General features: G+C 26.7%; 3 protein-coding genes across 5 annotated transcripts; 2 read left to right on the forward strand and 1 right to left on the reverse strand.

Annotated features, from left to right (window-relative positions):
• Nucleotides 1-2727: 2727 nt before the first annotated feature.
• Nucleotides 2728-21066, reverse strand: LOC108553279 (protein phosphatase 1L). 3 transcript variants are annotated; one of them, XM_017908114.1, is made up of 9 exons: nt 20977-21066; nt 5734-5816; nt 5167-5412; nt 4797-4994; nt 3712-4005; nt 3487-3643; nt 3281-3411; nt 2905-3212; nt 2728-2823 (listed from the first exon to the last, which is right to left on the reverse strand). In XM_017908114.1, the coding sequence occupies exons 2-9, from the start codon at nt 5767-5769 to the stop codon at nt 2739-2741; spliced, it is 1455 nt and encodes a 484-aa protein (XP_017763603.1). In that variant the 5' UTR covers nt 5770-5816; nt 20977-21066; the 3' UTR covers nt 2728-2738. The 3 variants fall into 3 exon arrangements, with proteins under 3 accessions (XP_017763603.1, XP_017763604.1, XP_017763605.1); XM_017908115.1 differs by lacking the exon at nt 20977-21066 and adding an exon at nt 6656-6699; XM_017908116.1 differs by lacking the exons at nt 5734-5816; nt 20977-21066 and adding an exon at nt 6656-6710.
• Ziz (dedicator of cytokinesis protein Ziz) lies at nt 6852-17633 on the forward strand. Its single transcript, XM_017908117.1, has 29 exons — nt 6852-6963; nt 7635-7751; nt 8003-8181; nt 8430-8499; nt 8814-9254; nt 9379-9873; nt 9976-10142; nt 10228-10389; nt 10452-10531; nt 10602-10855; nt 10925-11166; nt 11316-11415; nt 11533-11904; nt 11968-12165; nt 12236-12382; nt 12546-12732; nt 12806-12835; nt 13470-13648; nt 13746-13954; nt 14057-14464; nt 14543-14843; nt 14921-15080; nt 15170-15330; nt 15420-15767; nt 15814-15940; nt 16244-16506; nt 16572-16929; nt 17002-17293; nt 17399-17633. The coding sequence occupies exons 1-29, from the start codon at nt 6865-6867 to the stop codon at nt 17631-17633; spliced, it is 6381 nt and encodes a 2126-aa protein (XP_017763606.1). The 5' UTR covers nt 6852-6864.
• A 357-nt stretch (nt 21067-21423) lies between the features above and the next one.
• Nucleotides 21424-22444, forward strand: c12.1 (spliceosome-associated protein CWC15). The gene is made up of 3 exons (XM_017908108.1): nt 21424-21581; nt 21725-22031; nt 22130-22444. Exons 1-3 carry the CDS (start codon nt 21451-21453, stop codon nt 22370-22372), a joined length of 681 nt encoding a protein of 226 aa, XP_017763597.1. The 5' UTR covers nt 21424-21450; the 3' UTR covers nt 22373-22444.
• Nucleotides 22445-24194: the final 1750 nt, after the last annotated feature.

Raw genomic sequence — 24194 nt, forward strand, 5'->3', positions numbered from 1 at the left:
AATATGTAATATTCAGTTATTTTTCAATAAATTTTATAGTATATATTAATTTTACGTGTTTAAAGTTTTTGTCACTACTAAATTATTTATATTTATGTATATATATAATAAATAATACGTAAAGTGGTAAATAAATTATATAAAAAATTACTCATTATTGGAATTTAATAAAAAGATTATAAATTAAGAGCACTCATGTCCTAAGATATATTTGTCTTCTTTAATAGATACTGCATGTGATTATCTTAATGTACAGTAAATATATACACATGTCATAAGTCTCAAAAAATTAAGAGTTGGATTAAATTCTTAAATTTAAAAAATTAAATAAAATTTTATACTTTATTTATTTTAGACATATACTGTTAATTTATAATGAAAATTTAAATTTAAGAATATAAAATATCAATGTTTTTAATTAACATAAATATAAACAAAGAAATAAAGTGATTTTTATATTAATTCAAATTATATACCCTTTACATTAATATATTGTAAATTTTATAGAATCAATTCTGTTAATAATATAAATATTCACAATTTTAAACTTATGTAAGGTGTATAGAAACAATAGATAAAATTTTATTAAAAATATTTAATGGTATTTTATAATTCGAAGTTCTATGCAATTAAAAATTTTATAAAATACTAATAAATATTACTATTTCTATATATGTTTAAACTGGCCATTTTAATGATATGTTATTATACATGACTAATAGTTTATTTTCATTCAAATTATGAAATTTATTATAATCTAATATAAATATATTTACATTTTTTATAAAATTTATTAAAAACGCTAAAGAATGTGTAGTTTGTTTCCTAAATACTTGTTACACCAAAAATATAAAACTGATTATCATGTGATACCTAAATATGTATATCTAAATAAATTTCAAACATGGAATTAATTTTTAATAAATGAATATTTTATAATATAATCTATATTTAAGATCAATTTTGGCCACACTTTATAAACAACAAAATGTATTTATTAGAATAACATAAAATTTTCTGTATTTCAAATTTTATATAATAAAATAAAATATACATTTTAAAGGCGTTTTTATTATAAACCTTTAGTATGTATAAAGAAGATTATAAAAAAAAGTAATATAAAATATATGCACATTATAATCCAAACAAATTTTACAAATTCTTTAATATTTTTTTTTTAGAAATATATGTAGGATGCCATGAACAGTTTTTATTTTGTCTTCAGCTTCCAGAAGTAACGTGTATGTATTCCTTCTTTTTATCGAAAAAATATCGGATCTGCGCGAACAGTTTAAGTCATCAAAAATTAACAGAACGAAATGAGCAGGATGAAACAAGTACCAAACGCAAAAACTGATTAAACACAAAAGAAATAATATTGGAATAACGTAACTTTAATACGGGGAAAACGCGCTTCTATTCGTCTCTCTCCGATACCGAACGACTCACGTCCGTGCTGGTCATAATCCATATTCGCGAGGATTCTTCAAGACTTCTCAACTCAGAACTCTCCCTATATTGCCACAGGCCTTATTTTTACGTCCTATACCGAACTTGATGACGTACTTTTATCAATGACTAACTGGTTGATATGGTTTAGTCGATTCACGATTTTCCCTTTGTGAGGATACGATTCCGCTAATCTACGTTTCGCCCCCCGCAAAGCTGCGCAACTCATAAGGGGACCCTATGGTAAAAATCGCTTTCGGAACGATAGTAGGTACAAGTTATAGTACATACAAGATATTTCTAACTTTGAACTGAAAAAATATTTTGTCAACTAGCTTGTTTCTAAAAATAACCTTCCGTATCGGTATCAGTCGATTTTCAATTTATTTTTCTAAAAATAGCATCTCACATATGGAAGTATTTTTATTATAATTTGTATTCCATTTAATCCAGTAACAAAGTTTTATAGCGTAATAATAATATAAAAAAGAAAAAAATATATTGTAAGTGTTACTAAGTTTTTGATAAATATTTTTTGCTTACATGTCAAAATATTATTCAAGAATCATAATAATATTTAATGTATCATTTTTATTATCTATTGTTTTTAATGTACAGAATTTTTTATATTTAAACGATCGTTAGTCATTTAAATGTTACACGTTATATTTAATATTAATTATTTAATATAACATATTCAAACATGATTTTCCAAATTACTCATTTGTGAAAGGCATTCATTTAAATTTATATAAAAATAAATATTACATATGCATATTTGTACATCAAAGTAGTATTAATTAAAAATTTAATTGTAATATATAATTTTGTATATACTACATATATATTTAGGTCATTATTACAAGATTTCATAAGATGCTTAGGTATACATGAATTATATACTCATATATTGCTAGTGGAATAGAAAATTGATACTTCAGAAGATACACGATATTTAATAGCAGAATATAAGAAAATATTATGTTTTCAGAGGTACAAGGGATAAAACATTATCATATTTGTTTAAATTTTATAAATAGAAAAAATACATTGTAAATGATGTAATATAAATAAAAATTATTGCAAGGGATAGTATTGTACTAAAACTAAACTTGATTCTATAAAAAAAAGAGAGAATACTTGATTAAAGAGTGAAACATCATATTTTTATATTATACAAACAAGAGTACATTCATTTTTTTCCAAATTTACACTTACTAGTCGTTAATATATAATTAATGACTAGAATATCTTTGGAAAAAGTATAAATTCGTTGTACAATTAAAACATTATTGATTCTTTTTGGCCTCTGATATGATGTATTTACGATCCTTTAAATTAATTACAACTACAGTGATATTGTCAGCAGAACCCCTATGTGTTAAAAAGACAAGCTATAATGTAAAACTGATTTAAATTGTAATTTAAACAAATTGTAATATAGATTTATATTACCTATAATAACTTTGTAAAGTAATACTTTTTGCACCAAAATGTGGTTCATTTATACGTTCCTTAATGAATGCAACAGCTTCTTCGTTTGTAAAAGTATCCCATAAACCATCTGATGCCAAGACAATAAACATTGGATTATGATCACTAAGATCAAAAGTTAAAATATCAGGATCAGCAATCACTAATTTTTTATCTTTTAATGGGTAATCTCCCAAAGCTCGAGAAGTTGCTAATATACCAGCAACTCTCCACACACCATTGAATGTTACTAAACCACCAGCTTTATTTATTCTTCTTCTTTCTCTTTCCTAAAAATACAAATCCATTTTATCATCAAATAAAGTAGATTTATTATGGAGGCTTAAATCATTTATACTTGTTGTGGTTTATGATCAAAAGATAAAGGTATAGCATTCCCTTTTCCATCACACATTACACCTCTTGAATCTCCAACATTTGCTACAATTAATTTATTGTCTTCCAAAAGAGCAATTAATGCAGTTGTACCTATATTATAAATTATAAAAAATCATTTTTAAATTTAAATAAATAAAATAATAACAATTGTAAGAAAATAATTACCAGCTATATCCATATTCTTCTTAGCAGCTTCTACTAACAATCTGTCCACTGCCAGTACTTCATCAGTTAGTAGTCTACCATAATTTATTTTATTTCCATCAAGATAATTTGTAATATCTACTTTTAATGGTTTTTCTGTTGTTCTACATGGTCTTACCTTATAGTTAAAATAAAAAACTGCATTTCTTTATATTTGTAAAAGATAACATTTAATATTAGTCATACCTCTCTTGTTATTGGTCTTGGCAAGCTATCTAATTTGTCAAGTAGTTCTGGATCAGTTACACCAACATTTTTCTTTACACAATCATCTGTCAGTGATGTGCTTACAGTTTTACGGAAAGATTTTTTGCGTTCAAGAAGTCCTACATCACTTTTCTCCTCTTTCTTCTCTGATTCTTCATCTTTCTTTATGTCTTCTGATACATGTGGTGCTTTACCAGCTAACATATCCTTTAATTCAACCACTTTTTTATTTATATTTGGAATAAGTTTATCACGTGCATAATTTGCTGCAAACTATTAAGAAACAAAATATATATCAATATTTTATACTTATAAATAATAAATGTTTAGAATATTTATATGTTATTAGTATACTATTAGTAAAATACTTTATAATACTATTATATATAGAAATGATAATAGTAACATAACATATTATGTATTTCTTAATAATTTATTTCATTATAATTAAGAATAATATTATATTAAACTACAATTACACTAATTTTTAGGATGTGAACTAATTATTTACTTAAACTATTATGTACACATTATTATATCATTTACTAAATATTAATATATTAAAAAAATAATTTTTTAATAACATATTATTGCATGCACTATTGTAATATAACATAAATTTTTCTATCTGGGCTAAACAATCATATAAAATAATAAAAAATTAATATTTCATTTTAATCTATAATAACATTTTTATTCTAAGTAACTGATATATATTAATTTATAAAATATATGAGTATATAAATGTATTACAATATTGTTAAAATCTATTTTTATATTTCTCATAGTCTCATAATTTGTTTTCATTTAACTATTTTCTGATAATCTTATTTCTGTATAACTTTACCATTATAAGAAATTTTTACCTTATTCCTGTGTCTTTAATCTGTAATTTTGGAAGATAATCATCATATAACATCATAAATTTTGTAATTTAAGAATTATAATGTTATATGAAAATTAATATTAACAAGTAAACCTTTGAAAATATCCTATTTATGAATAATTTATTAATTTTCTAAGACATTTAAATAAATTTATTTATTAGACATTTTTAAACTTACTTCTCCACCATGCCCATCAAATATTGCGAATAAAGATACTCCAGTATTATTCATATCTTCATTTACAACAAAACGATCCTCCATACGAGGTCTAAGTCCTTGAACAGCATATGCAGCAATATATCCCTGTTTTAATTCCCAGCTGAGTTTTATGCCATTATTTACAGAATCATTAACCAAGAATTGTAGTTTTGATACCTAACAAAAATAAGACATGGTAGAAATTTTTACTTATTTTTTGTAATATTTAAAATAATCTAATAATTAAATAATTATATAATATCAAATTAATATTTAACTATGTACATAATGCAATATTTCCTTATTTATATAATATATTATCATGTGGCTTATTCTTTAATTTATGTACTTTTGATGTGGTACGGCCAAGTGTATATTGGATTCTTCCTAACAGTGATCTGCTCCATATATCAACAGCTTGTATATAAAATAGAATTATTGCCAAAACTGCACCACAAATTAACACTTCTGGCTTCAATGCATAAACTCTCATGATTCTCCAAAAGTAACCCAATGGAGTATTTATCCCAGCATTTAATCCTGTGGGAATACCCACTGCAAACTTGGACATAAGCTTCATATATGATACATACGTCTATAGTACAATTACAAAAATGGAAGATTAATAACAGTGATTAGTTTTATAAAAAAAACAAAATATTTTAAGTGGTCAAAAATATCGTAATTTATATAGAATACTATCTATCATTGATTAATAAAAGAATAAATTTATGTTATTTTTTATTTGAAATACTTATATGTTATAAAAATTTGAGAGTAATCAATCAAGACTATTTTTGAATACGAATCACGCGATACGGAAATCGTAAATCGAACATATAACAAATATTCCTGTCTTAAAGAACATTTTTCTAAAAAAAAGAAGCAACATTATATTAAATTATTTTTATATCACCTGATATAAAATCTTGTCTTCTAGTTCGTCATCCATAATCTAATGTAAGAAACACCTTGAATTAAGCCAGCTTTCTCGTAAATCTAAATATCGATAAGTAGTGAATAATTATTTATAAAAACACAAATGTGATGGAGTACCAAATTGGCATAAAATTATATTAGAAAATCATCAAAAATTCGTATGATTGTTCGTTCGAAAAAGATTGTTTAAAAGTTCAAGAAGAACGAAAATTAATTTATACACTATTTGGCATCAGCAGCAGACGATACCAAATTACAAACGTTACTGTAGGTAGACAGTTTGAGATCACGCCGTAATTTTAAGCACGAAGTATTATTGGCATTTTACATTATCCACAATTAAGGAATTATTTTATACATAAAATTGAAGTATTTTTAACAACTATATAAATCATTAAAAATTTCTTTTACTTAATTTAGTATTTGTTTATATAATAACTTAACATATTAAAAGAGAGAAGAAAATTTATTGAAATATAAATTTAAATTAAAAAAATGTTTTAATAAAGTACAGTTTTAAATAAAGTATTTCATAATTACACAGAACAATAAAAACAATTTTTCTATATTTCATTACAACTTTTGAAATAATCTTATAAATTAAAAGATATAGAAAAAAACAAAAAACAAAAGTTTCAAAGCTATAATTATAATATAAAACAATGTATATTATTAAGAATTTACAAATAAAATCATTATAAACTTAATAAGCGAAATTTATAATACACATTAAATATATAAAAAGTTTAGAAAATGTTCAGTCATTTAATTCTATTTGAAGAATAAATAATTATCAAATTTCGATTATATTGTACATATCTGAGTGCAACATTCGGTAGATCTGTAGCATTTTATATATTGCAGTATGATTAAATAGTATTTTGTATGTAAGCACATACCTATACCGGATATAATTGCAACGATGTATTACGCTATAAACTGCATAGGGAGAGCTGTCATGCGTTGCTACGACGTGAGCTTAGAAGCCGCGTAAATATGGCCGCGGCAATTGCGAGTGGTTAATATTGTCCAGTGTAATGAATACGCGTAATGATCGTGATTGCTCTTGTTGGTGTACGGTGATGAGATCAATGTGTCATCAGCAAAGATGAGCGAAAGAAAGTTTACCCGCGGCCTAGGTAAACCGGGCATGGCCGCTCAATTACGAGAAACCGTCTCTCAGGTAGTACGTGAGAGCACCGTACAGGTAGGTTTGCTGCGTCCTCGACTTGATACATTTGCCGCTTTATTTTATGCAGAAATTTTTGCATTATCTTTCGAATAGCGTGTATGCAATAATTGATACCAATGAAAATATGTACTCCATGTATTCATTTATCAAACCTTTCATAATATCGTTAATTCATTATTCATGATAATTACTGTCAACTAAACGCGAGGCTAACTATAAATATTACAAGTTGAAGAAGAGATAAAATAACATTGAATCAACTTTTTACTTATATTTTTTAAACGTCATTCGTTACTTTATTTTTCTATATAACAGGCTTGGGACATGAAATCTGGTTTTTTAAAGATAATGTTATTCACATTGAAACATGTCCATTTATGGTATCTTGCAATACCTTGACTCATTGTTCGTTAATTATTTCTCTGAATTAAGAATAAATTATGCTATTTTTAAACAAAATTATTTAATCCATTTATTATCATAATAAGTATTGATAAAGTAATATTTAGTTTGTAAAAGTTTTAATGTATGTAGATTATGTCATTTATTCAATTTGTGGTAGTTTTATTTTTTATTTTTTATATGATTTTCATTATAGAATGATGATAAATTAAACCAATAAATGTATATATATACTATCCTTTTTATTTGTTATTGTCTATTTTATAATAGTGTTTTAATTTCAGAATAAGCCACATCTTGTAGAACCTATAGATTTCGAAAGTTTTGTATTAAAGAATAAAACTTTATTACAAAATGATCCTCAAAGAGAGCTTCTATTATATCCTCAGGATGATGTATCAGTGAGTTTTAATTTAGAACTTCTTATCTATTTGGAAAACTTGCATCCGTTCCATGAACAGATAAATTTATTAGATTAGATATGCTTATACACAGGATGTTAATAATATTATACCACTTTTGAATATTCATTATTATAAAATTATCTAATATATAATTTATAAGAATATTATTAATATATATCTTTTATTTTATTACTAAGAGAATTACAAAAATAAGTTATATGGTTTTAATATATCTTTTCTTAATGCAGCAAGTGGTATTACCTAGAAGATATCGTACTCTTGTACCAACAGTGCCACAAGCTTCAGATAATGAAGAAGGAGGAGAAAATCTACTTACAAAAGAATGTTTACGAAGTTACACATCTAATTGGAATCTCATACACTATAAATATTCAGCATATAGTGGAACTTATCTTGAGTTACCCAAGTATGTTTTTATATTTGTATCTATAGTTACAGTTATACATATAATGTATGTTAATATACTTAGGATGATAAGAATAGTTTTCTATATCCTAATTATCATTATTTAAAGAATGCAGTAAATAATACTTTAAATTATTAATAAAGTTATGTCTTTATACTTTGATATTAATATCTACAAAATTTTACTTAATAAAATGTACAGTATACGATAAAATGTATTATATTAATTTATGTTTTTTTATCTTTTAGAATAGCAAAAACAGATGATCTGAAAGATGAAGTATATGAAATTGATACAGAAGTAGACCAAGTTGATGAGGTAAAATACTTTGTATTTACATAAAGTTATTTTTTTATTCTATCATTTATCAGCATATATCTTTAGATAAAGGAGATTTAAATATTATATTTCATGTATGAATTTTTTATAAAAAAATAATTTTTTATATTCTTTTTATATAATTAATTTGCAAAAATACTTTTGTTAAAAAGTAATTCAATTTTTGACTAAATTGTTTCTTTTGTAATTTTTGTCATACTGAATCCATCTATTATTATTTTTGTTTAACACTATAAAGTGTTAAATAAATTTATAAAGAAAAATAAGTAAATAAAATAATTTAATTTTATAAGGAATTAACAAAGAGTAATGGAATAACAAAAGAAGGCTATTTAATGAAAGGACCAGAAATTGGTAGTAGTGATCGCATGTTTGCAAATATTGGTTCAAAATCATTCAAGAGAAGATTCTGTCATCTTCGACAAGAAGTCGATGGCACATACATTCTTGAACTTTTTAAAGATGAAAAAAAGGGTGAAGCTAAATTAACAATAGTTATGGATTTTTGCACTGAAGTTGTGAGGAATCCAAAACGCGGAAGATATTGTTTTGAATTAAGAATGAGCGGGACTCATAAATCATATACCTTAGCAGCAGAAAATGAAACAGATATGCAGGATTGGTTATTAAAGTTAAGCTCAGTATTACAGCATTATAAACAACAAGAAGAAAAACGTGCTGCTTCACTAGAAAGAGCATGCAATACTCCTCCTCCTTCTCCTCAACCTATGCAGGTATTAAAAATACAGATAAATGTTATTTCTATTTACAATATATTAAATGAATTATTTGATGTATAATTCAACTTGAATTTATTATTATTATTATTATTATTACTATTATTATTATTATTTGTAGGTTTATGGAACACTTAAAGGTTTGGAACAAAGTATGAATCCACAATTGATAAAATATTCTAGAGAAACAGATACTAGCATAGCATTAGCAAGACGAGAAAGTCGTAAACAATTGTTTAATATTTATCCTTATATTCCGCATACTAAACAACAACCAGGCAACTGTATTGAACAGAATATTGATCCATATAAAGAACAATTTGGGCAAAGAATTTTTGTAAAATGTGAAAGTCTTAAATTTAGATTACAAGCACCAATAGATGAAAAGGAATCGTTGTGTCAGGTGGAACCATATCAAACTACCCTAAGTCTTTATGATGCAAGAAATGGTAGAAAATTAACTGAAAATTTTCATTTTGACATTAATAATGAGGTTGTTCAAGGACTGGTAAAAGAATTAGGTCCTGTAGGTATCATGACAGAATCTACAGAAAATGGTAAATTACCAGATGACTTAAAAAATATACCTTTAGATTGGATTAAATATCCAAAACAGGTTTGTATTTCTTGCTCTTCTTTCTTTGGAATATTGAATTTTTAACGATAATATTAATATTATTCTGTAGTTTAATATTAATACTAATACATATTTTTATAGGCCATATTTAGTATTAATAATCCACATCCTGATATATTTTTGGTTGTAAGAATAGATAAAATATTACAAGGGAATATATGCCAAACTTCTGAACCATATTTAAGGGCTACAAAAGATCCACGATTAGGTTTAAAAGTACATAAACAAGTTAGAGCTTGTTGCCAAAGGTAAGTTTACTTATGATTTCATTTTGGAACTGTATGATTCTCTATATATTGTAATATTTCGTTCAAAGAATTCTAAACTTTTTAGATTGGGAAATTATAGAATGCCATTTGCTTGGGCTGCTAGACCATTATTTAGATTATATAGTAATGAATTAGATACATCGTCAGACTTTCCTGCCATATATAGGCAAGAAGGGAATAAAATAAAAGATGAAGAATTACTCAAACTTCTTTCAGAGTATAGAAAGTATGTATTAGAAAAATATAATAAGTTATATATAAATATATTTTAATATTTTTTTATTATAGACCTGAAAAACTTAGTAAATTGACTGTGATACCTGGTTGGTTGAAGATAAAAATTGAGTCAATTACAGATTTACCTGACAGTATGTATTTAGAGAATAGAACCTTTTTCTAATAAATTTGAATAATAAATTCGAATTTTTTTCATTGTAGATACATTATCTACGTCTTTAGCAGCTTTAAAGCCATTTCCATTACCGCCGATATCTGAACCAACTCTTGAAATTGCAGAATTCGAAAGTACTTCAGAGAAAGATGTTCATCCATATACAACTTATATTAATCATCTTTATATATATCCACAGACTCTTTGTTTCGATACTCAAAAAATATTCACCAGAGCCAGAAATATTGCGTGTATTGTTGAATTACGAGATGACGATAGTGAAAGTGCCACACCCTTAAGAGTATGTAAAATACAAATTGCTTTATAGATTATTAAATTGCAACTAATACTTTGAATCTTTTTATAATAGTGTATATATGGAAGACCTGGTGCTCCACCTTTATGTTTACGAGCATCTTGCGCAGTTTTACATCATAATGCAGTTCCTTCTTGGTACGAAGAAATTAAAATACGGCTACCATCGAAACTTCATGTTAAACACCATTTACTTTTTTCTTTCTATCACATAAGTTGTGATATGAATAAGAAAAAAGAAAATGGCGTTGAAAATTGTGTTGGTTATGCTTGGTCTCCCTTGTTGCATAAAGGAAGGTATGGTAATTTTAAAAATTGTGATATATATCATTAATAAATTGATTACTGGTTTAACTGAAATTTTATAACATCTAGATATAAGATCATATTTATACAGTAAATTTTCTTATCAAATTATGTATAGTAATGTTTTATATTTTACATAGATTAAACGTGGATATGGATATGAATGTACAAACACTGCCTGTAGCAACACATTTACCACCAGGATATCTTTCAATACAACCTCTTGGGCTAGGAAAAGGGGTAAAAATAAAACGAAATTATAAATCTGTACTTTAGCGATACATAAAATATGATAAAGTACGGCAATTATTTTTAATTATAGTTTTTAATATTTTGAAAATAAATTTTTTATTTTAGAATGCAGGTCCGGAAATTATATGGGTTGATTCTCAACGGCCAGTATTTACAGTAGCGTTTCAATTGATTTCAACTGTATTTACACGTGATCTACATTTACATAATTTATTTGCTCATATGGAACGTATCTTAGATACAAAACTCGGAGCAGTACCAGCAGACTCGGAAACATGCAAAATATTAAAAGCTGCTCATGCAGTGCAATTAGTTACTGTCATTACATTTCTTCCCACTATATTGAATCAGTTATTTACATTGCTAACTTGTACTACGAATGAAGAAGTTGGATTGTATATTATAAGGGTTTTAATACATTTTATAAATATGGTACATGAAGCTGGTAGAAAAGAAACACTCCAAGCTTATATTAAGGTATATATTATTAATAAAAACAATTAAATTTATTAGTCAATATTACATTTCTATATGTTGTAGTTTGTTTTTGTACCACCTTCTCAAGGAAACGGTTTTATAACAGTTCATGAACAACTGGGAAAACATCTTCCTACATTATTAAAGCCAAGTAATACTGACTTTTTAGTAGTAAATAAATTTATGCATCACTCTAGTTTTTTTTTTGAAATAATGATTAAAAGTATGGCACAGCATTTGCTTTCAACAGGAAGGATAAAAGTACGTTTCCTAATAATATGTAAAATATAATTTGAGAAGAAATTTGATTCGATTAAGTTTTTTTTTACAGATGCATAGAAATGAAAGATTCTCAAAAGAATACCATGAAAAAGTTCGAAGTTTAGTGGATGTTATTATGCCTTACCTTATGAATAAGTATAAAGAAATGCCTGTTGAAACTCATGAATTAAACAAAAGTCTTGCACAATTTTTAAAGGTAAGTACATACAATATATTATTTATATATTATGTATTTTTTTTTCTACATACAGATAAAAAGGATGAATTTAAGCTGGTTAATTTAAGTTTAAAAATTTTGTATTATAATTGAAATATTTATTATTTAATATTCATTCTTAATTTTTCATGTTTTAAAATAGCGATGTCTTACATTTATGGATCGTGGATTTGTTTTCTGTTTAATCAATTCATATATGGACAATTTTTCTCCTGGAGATCAACGAACATTACATGATTTCAAATTTACATTCTTACAAATAATCTGTTCACATGAACATTATGTATCTTTCAACTTACCAATGATGCACTCACGAATTACATCCAGAGGTAAACTTAACTAGTATTATACTATACTTAATATTAAAGATTACTTAATATAATCGTTTTATGCTTTATTTAGAAGATACAGAGAGTGATCCAGAATGTGATGGTATGTTAAGTCATACACTCCCGTCTTTATTGTGGTTTGTTACTGTAGCCATAGTGAGTGGGAGTTGCACACAATTTTCTTGTTATTAATCACTATCAGTCAGTAGATGTTTAGAAAATACATTCATGGCATTCTTATTTATTGCTATGCAAGCCTGTTTCATTATATCATCAAAATGCACTGAAGATTGTTAAGTGGAATTGAACACTAAATAGTTCTGCAATATAGAATATACATATAATAGATTCACACACATAAATTTTATGTTACACGTCGTATTTTTTATGTAAAATAATATAATTTTATCTTAATATTCACTACTTGAAAATATTTTAATGCAAAAAACCTGCATGAATTTGCAAACATTTCACAAAGTTACAACTATAGTTAACAAAATATTAATATTATTAAATGATTCAGAGAGAAGATGATTTTTTTATTTAAATATTAAATGCCTATAAAATAGTCAATAATTTTAAGCAACCTAATAAATAAATTTCGTTTAAGCTATTTTAATTTCGTTCAATTTTCAATATTTTTAGGTGGTCCTTGTATGTGCATATTTTTCTATTTTCATATCGTTTAAGATTACAATGAATCAAGTAAATTTATTAATTTGAAGTATTTATTTCAGATTTAATGAATGAATATTGTTTATCAGAAGATTTTTGCAAACATCATTTCTTAGTTGGACTCTTAATGCAAGAAGTTAGAACATCTTTAAATGAAATTATACAAATTCGAAAAGTAGCAATAGCTACATTAAGAGATTTAATGGCAAAGCATGAACTTGATGAGAGGTACCAGAACAAGGTAAACTATTTTTATTTATATAAAATATATTTTAATAATTAATATCTTAATAAATAAATCTTTATATGTAAATATTTAATTAATTTTATTATTACAGGGTCAATTAAGTAGGATAGCATCTATTTATATACCATGGCTAGGTATTGTATTAGAAAATTTGCATCGGTTGCAATCGATCCACGATAATAGTAAAACAGAAATTAAACAAAATGGAATCAATAGAATTTCTACTAGTAGTTCATTCTTGGCAAATAAAGATACTGCAAGTAATACTACAACTACTGGAACTCCAAAATCAATTCATAGGTAAATTTAAAATAAATTTTAGAGCATTATGTTTGTTTAAAGAATATTTAAGTATGAAAGATGAAAAAAAAAAAAATAAATTATATACACAAATATATATAGGCTTACATTACATTTGGAGACTCAATCACCAATAAGAGCATCTATGCACTTACGGGATTCTACATATCTCGCAGCCATAGCAGGACAAGGCTTAGTTAATGGATATTCTTGTACTAGTATAGAATCAGATACGTCCACAATATCGGGCGCTTCTCAATCGAATATATCTCAAGAAACGACCATTATTCGTGAACCTATTGAAAACGGTACTGGAGAGAAAAAAAGACATTCTCGTTCTTTAAGTGTTACACAATCGTCACCAAGATGCGATAAATTGCAGTCGTCGGAAGTTAAAGATATCTTACTTTGCTTCTTATTTGTGATAAAATATTTGGGTGATCATCAAGTTATTGCTTGGTGGCAACAATGTAGCGATTGTGAAATTTTAAGTTTCTTTACAGTAATAGAGTAAGTAAACATCAAATTAGATATAGTAATTAATTTTAATGTAGGATAGGTATATTATTACGTTTATTTTTATTTTAGAATGAGTCTTTATCATTTCAAATATGTTGGAAAAAGACAAATAGCTACAAATATGGCAAATAATTCTGGAAAGCCTCGAACAGTGAAAGCAATGACATTACCAGCCAGAATGGCACCTCCTGATTTTTCTAACGAAGGACCCGCTACTAGTACTTTACAACCGCATAATACTACTGCAAGGGAGAATCTTGTTGAAAGTGATAGTGGAAAGATGCATCAAGCTTTATTAGAAGCGAATATGGCGACAGAAGTTGGTCTCATTGCATTGGATTGTTTAGGACTATTTTGTATTCATTTTAAGGTATAAGATAATTGCAGAAATTTTATATTTATAATCGAAAAATATATTTATTTACGTTATGTTTCTTTTTTTTGTAGGATGTACTTTTAGCAACCGATGGTGATAACCCCATAATGCAGAAAGTATTTAGTATATATTTATCGTTTTTGCAAGTTGGGCAGTCTGAAACATTATTGCGTCATGTATTTGCTAGTTTTAGAGCTTTTTTAAATAATTATTCTATAATTCTATTTCAAGGTATAAATTTTAATACTTACATATGATTTCTTTAAATTGGGATAAAAAAAAGTTACATTTCAATTGATTGAATATTATTGCTTTTACAGGAAATGCAATTCTGTGTGGACGCTTATGTTATGAATTATTACGTTGTTGCAATAGTAAGTTAAGCTCTATTAGGCAGGAATCCTGTGCTTTACTTTATCTTCTTATGAGAAGTAATTTTGAGTTTACTAGTAGGAAAGGATTGACTAGGGTCCACTTGCAAGTAAGTATCTTCAAAAAGTAGTTTTTCTCGCTTATAATAGATTCATCCTAATGATATTTTAAATATTAATATTATATATTTATAAACAGGTAATAATATCCGTTTCTCAAATGCTTGGAAATGTTATTGGATTGAATAATTCAAGATTTCAAGAATCGCTATCATTAATAAATAGCTATGCTTCATCTGATAAAGTAATGAAAGGCACTGGTTTTCCAGTGGAAGTTAAAGATCTTAATAAAAGAATTAGAACAGTTTTAATGGCTACAGCTCAAATGAGAGAACATAACAACGATCCTGAAATGTTGGTAGATTTACAACATAGTTTGGCTAATTCTTATGCTAGTACACCAGAATTAAGACACACATGGTTAGAAACAATGGCTAGAAATCATGCAAGGGATGGTAATTTTTCAGAGGTATATATCCTAAAATTATTTTTTAAATATGATTATTAAATATAATATGCTTTTATTCTAATATTTTTTCCTTTCTATTTTTTTTTTTTTTTTTTTTTTAAATTATACATGGGGAGCAGAAGCCTTTGACAAAATTTCTGAAAACATTTCTAGAGATGAATGTAGTCTTAAACTTGATGCTGGTGAGATTTGTATGTTTTGCACATGTTTGTATTATGTCTTAAGCTTTTATTATTTGTAATTTTCTATTTTTCTGTATCTATTTATTATTGCATGATAAAAAATGTGTGATTATCAATTAAAATTAAAATCAATTTCTAACGTTTTTTTTATTTAATATATAGTAAAATATATTATAGTAACGTATTATAAAAATATTTTTGTTTTGTTTTGGATTGGTTCAAATTACTACAATTTTTAATATTAATTTATGTTCCATTAGTTCTTATTTGATATAAAATTATAAAATTTTATAAACAATGGCATTATTTTAGGTGTGCAAGACATTCATTACAACGAATACATACTTCTTGAACAATTAGAAATTTGTGCTGAAATGTTGGAAAAAGCAGAACGATTTGAACTTCTAGGACATCTGTACAGATTAATAGTTCCTATGTACGAAGAAAAACGAAATTATGAAGCTTTAGCAAATTGTTATTCTCACTTGGCACAAGCCTGTAACAAAATTGTTGAAGTTACAAAATCTGGAAAAAGACTTCTTGGAAGATTTTATAGGGTTGCATTTTTTGGCTCAGTAAGTACCATAATTCAAACATAGTACTTTTTTATTACATTCACGGAGCGATTGTGTTTTTTTAGGCGTATTTTGAGGATGAAAATGGACAAGAGTATATTTATAAAGAGCCAAAAGTTACATCTTTATCAGAAATTTCAGAACGTCTCCATCATTTATATTCTGAAAAATTTGGTTCAGAAAATGTTAAAATGATAATGGATTCCGTACCTATCGATATATCTGAATTAGATCCAAAAATAGCATATATTCAAGTCACGCACGTTACACCTTATTTTGAAAAATATGAATTAGAAATACGACAAACAGAATTTGAACAGAATCATAATGTATCATGTTTTATGTTTGAAACTCCATTCACTAAAGAAGGGAAAGCAAGAGGTAGTCCAGAAGAACAATGGAAACGTAGAACAATTCTTACAAGTAGGTTCCCTTCATTGTTATATATTACATTATTTATAAACTTATACGTTATATTATATTTTATGATTTTAGCACAATATTCTTTCCCATATATCAAAAAACGCATTTTGGTAGTTGAAAAACGAATAATGGAACTGAGTCCAATTGAAGTTGCTTTAGATGAAATGCGACAACGTGTCCAAGAATTGGAAGATGTAGCTCTTATAGGTCCAACAGATGTGAAAAAGCTGCAATTAAGATTGCAAGGAAGTATATGCGTTACGGTAAATGCTGGACCACTTGCATACGCTTCAGCATTTTTAGATCCTGCACTGTCTCCACAATATCCAGATGATAAAGTTGAAGAATTGAAAGATGTTTTCAGGTGTGACTTTTAAAATATATTTCCTATATATCAGTTCTATGTGTTATTTTACACTTACATTTAACATTAACATAAACATTTAAAATTTATAAATCTCATTTCCAGGGAATTCGTTAAAATATGTTACACAGCATTACAAATAAATAGCAAGTTAATTACATCTGATCAGCATGAATATCAAGAGGTGTTACGCGAGAATTATCAGAAACTTTGTCAAAGTTTATCATCATTACTTGGAGAACCTATTTGGCCTGATGAACAAGTTGGAAATTTTAAACGTAACAGCGCTGCTTTATTTAGTGCTATCAGTGGTGCTAGTAATCACACAAGTACAGCTTAAAATACAAAGCCATTATAATGAAGTTATCTGCAATTAAATTAGCTTTATTTTTAATGCATTTTTTTATATAAATGGATGGTACAAATTAGGTCACATTAACCCAAGCTTAATTTGCATATGCTCAAAAGCATTTTCGTTACAAATGATGAGTTAATGATTATTGAGATTACAACTGTAAGTAAGATCATTATCAGCATATCTACTTAAATATTTTAATTGCTGTAATCAAATTCATTTGTTTTTACACACTGCGTACATACTATGTATTATTAATTTCATTATCATTTATTTGAATCATAAATATTTAGTTCAAGAAATATATTTCATAACAAAAGAGTACATATTACTCTGTTTGATCAGTATAAAAGTATTATCTCAAGGCCTAACTGTAGAAGGTTCTTAATATGTAATCACTGCCATATTTTCATATATTTAATACATATTCAGTTTCTTTTTTTTTTTAGACAAATGTGTCATTTAAAATTTTATATTGGCAGAAAGATAAAATGCAGAAATACAATTTAGGAACTTTATTTCCATGACAGATTTACTAAATTTTTTCTAGTTGCAAGATTTATAATTATATCTACATTAACATACGATTTTTATGTATTAAGAATATTATAAATACATTTAAATCTAGTTAAATGTAGCATATTTTGGTGTCGAGCACCTAAAGGGGCATTTATATGTACGTATATATTCTGTAAGAAGTTAATGATTTGTACATTAGAATATGTTAAATGTGTAGAGCTTAATTTGTATATATTTGTATAATTTATTCTACATATATGTATTATGTAAAGAAGATGTAGCTAGCAATCATTCTATATCTATGCAAATGCTATTATTAATCGAGAAGAGGAGAATATTTTATGACATCACAACATTTTAAAGAATTTTAATATTAAAATTTTTATATATTTCTTTTTACGTTTTTATATGATAATATTTATTCAGAAATTAAATTAAAATGAAAATAGTAATATTTCACACATAATACTACTGATATTTTTTACAAGTTAGATTTTCATGGTAATATCTCCTCATTTTGGTTAATAATATAATACAATTTTATGGACTATGTACTTAACAAAAACAAATGTATTTTTTCTAACAAATATTTCAAAAAATTTTTATTTTATATTGTGTGCATATCTTCTTTATATAACTTTCTTGTGATAAATTTTTGACAGGGAATAATACTTTATTGTATTTACACCTTATATGATTTTTTCAAAATTACATGTACATAAAAGCACAAGTACTTCAACTTTTACAATACATGTAGAAGCATCGAATATTTTGCAATATTTAGTTCATTGCATTTATTGCACATAAAATTAAATAAACAGTAGAAAATATTTTGTTTTATACAAATTTTATTTTTTAGTTGAATTATGATGAAATTCTGCTGATAATTATATATATATACATATATAAAGCAAAATAGATGTTAAACGTGTTATAGATTTCAATGAAAAAAAAAAAGATTTGCAAAGTTTATGTGTTATTGTATCTAATCAATTTGTATATTGTAATTACTATATATAAAATATTAAGTTTCAATAACTAAATATTGTTATTTACAAATATGTATTATTCGATATTAGAATTGATCATAAAAATTCTTTTATTGAATATAATTTTTACAAATTATAAGATTATTTGCTTTATACAGCTGCAATTTTGGTAGTACAAAACTGCTTATATGACATTTGTGCAAACAAAAATTAGAATTTATAATAAATGCATATATGAATAACTATAAAAAAATGATTCAGTTTAAGTTTAGGAAGATTGTGATTTTATGATTATGTTATAAAGAGTAAATTTTATTAAAGTCAATTACTTTACAAAAATAAAGTTAATTATGTTACTTTTAATATTACTATGACTATTTTATTTTCAAAATTGCAGTTAATTTAAAAATTTACAAAATGGGTGTACAGCTCTTATACTAAAAGGAAAAGGCTGAGTGAAAAATTATATATTTCAATATGTAAATTAAAAATATTAGGCTTATATACTAATAGAATTTAGTCATAAAGTGAATAAACTATAATAATAATAATAACAATAATAATAATAATAATAATAATAATAATAATAATAATAATAATAATTGACTGGAATGTTGTAAAACTTGTGTGCCATGACATATTATTTCTTGTATTCAGACTGCAATTAGTAACTAGTTATAGTGTAAATTAGTGTCACACAATAATGCATCTGAATATTTGGAAATATATGTTGTTACTTGTCTCAACTAATATGATCAATGTAACAAATGATACTATTAGAAATAGAAAGACTTATGCTTACTGAACTATGAATTGTTTACTAGAAAAATAACTAAGTTTAGGGAATAATTATATTTTATACATATAATAATACAGTTAATTTTTCATAACAAAAATTTAAGTTAGATTAATTTTATCAAGATTTATTATTTTTTCAAATGTAAATTTAAAAAGGTTAAAGCTCTCTAAAATTAAGCGAGGCAATAATTATAAATTATTTAAAATTTACAAAAATTTTAATTTAAATGCATATAAATTAAAATTATATAGTTAAGTGTGTGTTAGAAAATGCAAAAGTCATGAATACTTAAAATTGACTTGAAAATAAAGTACAATCAATAATTATTGCTTCATTTTGTATGTTTTATATATATGTATACAATTTGGTTTTGATTGTTATCTAACAAAGCAGAGTAATAGTAAAGTTTGCAGTATTGCAAATTTATTAAATGAAATTTTAAAAAATATGTTTCAAGATACAGTGCCTCTTTAGTTGCAAAAATTTTAATAAATGAAAGTCAAAATGCTGTCCAATAATATGTTATAAATGATGACTTTAAAAATGACTTAAACATAAGTCTGATGACCATGGTATATAAAATATCGCACAAAATACATGACTAGTAATTTACATTCAATATACACTTTTATAACAAGAAAAAAACTTGAATTATGTATGTATGTGAAAGAGAACAACACAATAAGTGTTTAAATCCAATAACAACAGTAAATGGTGCATGAAAATAAATGTTGCAACTATGTAAGTAATTCTAGTGTAATCATAATTTTAACGAGTAGAAAATTAAATTGAGCACTGCATTAAAAATATAGGATCTGCTTTGTAAATTTAGTTTTCATTTGCTTAATGCAATAAACTTATAAAGATATGTAACATTTTTTAGTTTGCAATTATATTAAAAATCATATTGTCAAATGATTTTGAATATTTTATTAAGTATTGACATTGTGCAAATAATAAAATTATTTGTCCAATAAATTAAATAAATTGTAATGTGATAATAAGTTTAAAGTGTACTTACATGATTCACTTATTCCATACCTAAATTGACTTAACAAAATATTCCCTGCAGCTTTAGCTAATGATGTCATAATTATTAATGTGATCCAATTATAGAAACACTATATTCATTAATACATTGTGATTAAAAATATAAAAATAAGAAATAATATGAAGAATACTATTACGATACATAACTTTTTCTTTATTATTAAATTATTAAACTATTAAACTGACGCGTTTTAAAATAAATCAACTGCGCATGATAGATTAATTATAAAATACTATATAAAATTAACTATTCATGCTACGTAAATAATTGTAACAAACTTTACACGAGACATTCGCAGTAACGTTTCAAACAAGACTAATTTTAATTTTACTTGCGATTCTCAAATCGTATAGAATCGAATGATATATTGATTGATGATTCGTTTTGACGACCTCTAGCGGGAATTTACGAATATTAAAAAACATTAAATAATCTTGAAACAAAATGACTACGGCTGCAAGACCCACGTTTGAACCTGCTAGAGGAGGACAAGGACGTGGTGAAAAAGATTTAAGTGCAATATCAAAACAATACAGTAGCAGAGATTTACCGTCACATACAAAACTAAAATACAGGTATTATATCATATTTTATATTTTCAAAAAATATGTGTACACTTTTAATTTTATTTAAGAAATTTTGTATAACTTAGTTGAATGACGAGTCAAACATAACCTTATTTACATGCATTTGTAGCATTAATGAATTTAATTTGTAGAGAGCATGGACAGGGAACAGTAGAAGAACTGCGAAATCGTGATTTTCGCAAGGAATTAGAAGAAAGGGAACGTGAGAGGGAAAAGGAGAAAAGTTCTAATCGACGTATGATAGAAGCACCTAGGGAAACTTCCACAACAAGTGCTAAAAGACAAAAGATTGATCAAGTACCTACAGCAAGTTTAGATGCAGATGATCCTCTTGATGATGATGATTCAGAATCAGAAAGTGATGAAGATGATACTGCTGCTCTTTTAGCTGAATTGCAACGCATTAAAAAGGAAAGAGCTGCAGAACAAGCTAAAAAAGTAAAATTTCCACATTTTTAATATTACACGTTCTATATACATTAAATTTTATACTTTCACTAAGGCTTATATTCTATTTTATTTTTTCCATATTTCAGGAAATGGAGAAACGACAGGAAGAAGAAAGAATAAGAATGGAAAACATCCTGTCTGGGAATCCTTTACTAAGTTATTCCTCTCAGAGTGGAAGAACAGATATGAAAGTTAGACGTAGATGGGATGATGATGTTGTATTTAAGAACTGTGCCCGTTCTGAACCAAAAAAGAAACATGATGTGTTCATAAACGACTCGTTAAGAAGTGAATTTCACCGTAAATTTATGGAAAAATACGTTAAGTGAACAAACTACTGTAATAAGTATATTGTGCTTGTACATAATTTTAAGTTAATGTTATCATACTATCTATAAGTATTTCACACTATGGTTTACAATCAAAATAATGTAAAAAGCTATTCTTATTACACAAAAACTATTCAAAAATTTTAGATATGATTAACTTTATAAACATGTGTCATTAAATCATATATTTAATTTTACATATATGTATCTCCATCTATATTTGTGAACGAGTTATACTACGAAATCCATCGAATTAAAACACGAATAACTAAAAGTTATCGTACCGTTTGAGTCTAAAAATAGGAAGTGTCATCAAGTTCATGGTGTTTTCTTCCGTTTTCCAATGAGATTCTGTAAAATCTCAATATTCGTGATTCTATAGATACACGTGCTTGTTTTCGTGCCTAATCTATCTCCAGCAGAATCACCCTAATAATTTCGCAAAGAAGTCGTTAAATTCTTCATATGTAAAAATAAGCGAACAAATATTCGGAGTGGGAGAGGAAAAGAGCAGGGTGAGCCAGAGTGGAATGAGGCGGATTGAGGTAGCATGTATCGGTTCGACGGAGATCGTTGATTGTACGAGAGAGGGAGAGACAGAAAAGAGAAAGAGAGAAGAATAGAAGGAGAGAAAAAGAACAAGCTAGCCGAGTGTGCTGAAGTTTGTCCAGGCAATGTAGGTACGTGTTTCGGTAGCGGTGCGATCCGGCCTCGGCGGTGGTGGTGCTGATGGCGGCAAGCGCGTGTAAACCGCTGGGTCAAGTATAACCGGTCCCAGGATCCCCGGAGCAGCCGGAGGCAGCAGGCAGTCTACCGGTACGACGCGCAGCTGGTTATCGCCGGTAGACTCCCTGGCACCGACCTGGCCAACTAACGCAACAGGGACACACGAGGGGCCGGCCCGACTCGACCAGCGGAGAGACAGAGAAAGAGAGACGACCGTTCACTGGTAGATCGCCTCGAGATGATTTCTGGGAAGAGATATGTCGTACGTTACGGTACGGTCGATCGGTTCTCTGTGCGACTGAATTCGTCATCGTCGATTCCATCCTCTTTAACTTCTTCTCGAACCTTCAAATTAGTTACAGTGGACACCGGTGCTGTTCAAATACCATTGTTCGGATCTAGTCTTGACCACTGATCTTTGTGACGTTTACGTCTTTTGCTGTGTTAATGGACCGTAATTGGTATTTCATCCGAGAAAGTTTCTCCCAGTGGATGCGTCTCATTTGTATAAAATAGTGTAAGAAAGAGTTTAGCGATGGTACTATGTTTATCTTATGATAAGTAGATTATAGGAATCTTGGAATTCTTTTTTGAAACGGTGAAATTATCCTACGATAAATTGATTTTATAATTCGATAAAAGTTAATGAAATAAATAACTGAATGAAATTATAATAATTATCACTGTTCACTTTAACCGTTCAATTGAATATATTATGTAATAATAATAATAATGTTAAATTTTAATCTTAGAACGAAATTGTTCCTCGTATTTCCATACATCTATTGATTAACGAAGCATTTAAGTTAAAACTTGAGTTTATTTTTCGAAATTTCACGAATTCAAACTATCACTAGAGTTTCTTGATTCTGGATCTACGTTTTCCAAAAATGAAACAGAAAAGAGGAGCGTGGCCGAGGAAACATGGTAAATCAGTGAACACGCGGTCGAACGGCGCGCTAAAAATGCAGAGTTGTCGAGTTTTCTTCAAGAGGATAATCTCTGAGGGAGGGATTTCCCCGGTGAACGCACCTCTGGATTCTGCAGCGGCCGATGCTCGACGGGAATTCGCCCTGAGGGCACTCTCCCTTCCTTT

This window comes from Eufriesea mexicana, unplaced genomic scaffold, assembly GCF_001483705.2.
Source record: "Eufriesea mexicana isolate 0111107269 unplaced genomic scaffold, ASM148370v2 scaffold9994, whole genome shotgun sequence".
Taxonomy (NCBI): Eukaryota; Metazoa; Arthropoda; class Insecta; order Hymenoptera; family Apidae; genus Eufriesea; species Eufriesea mexicana.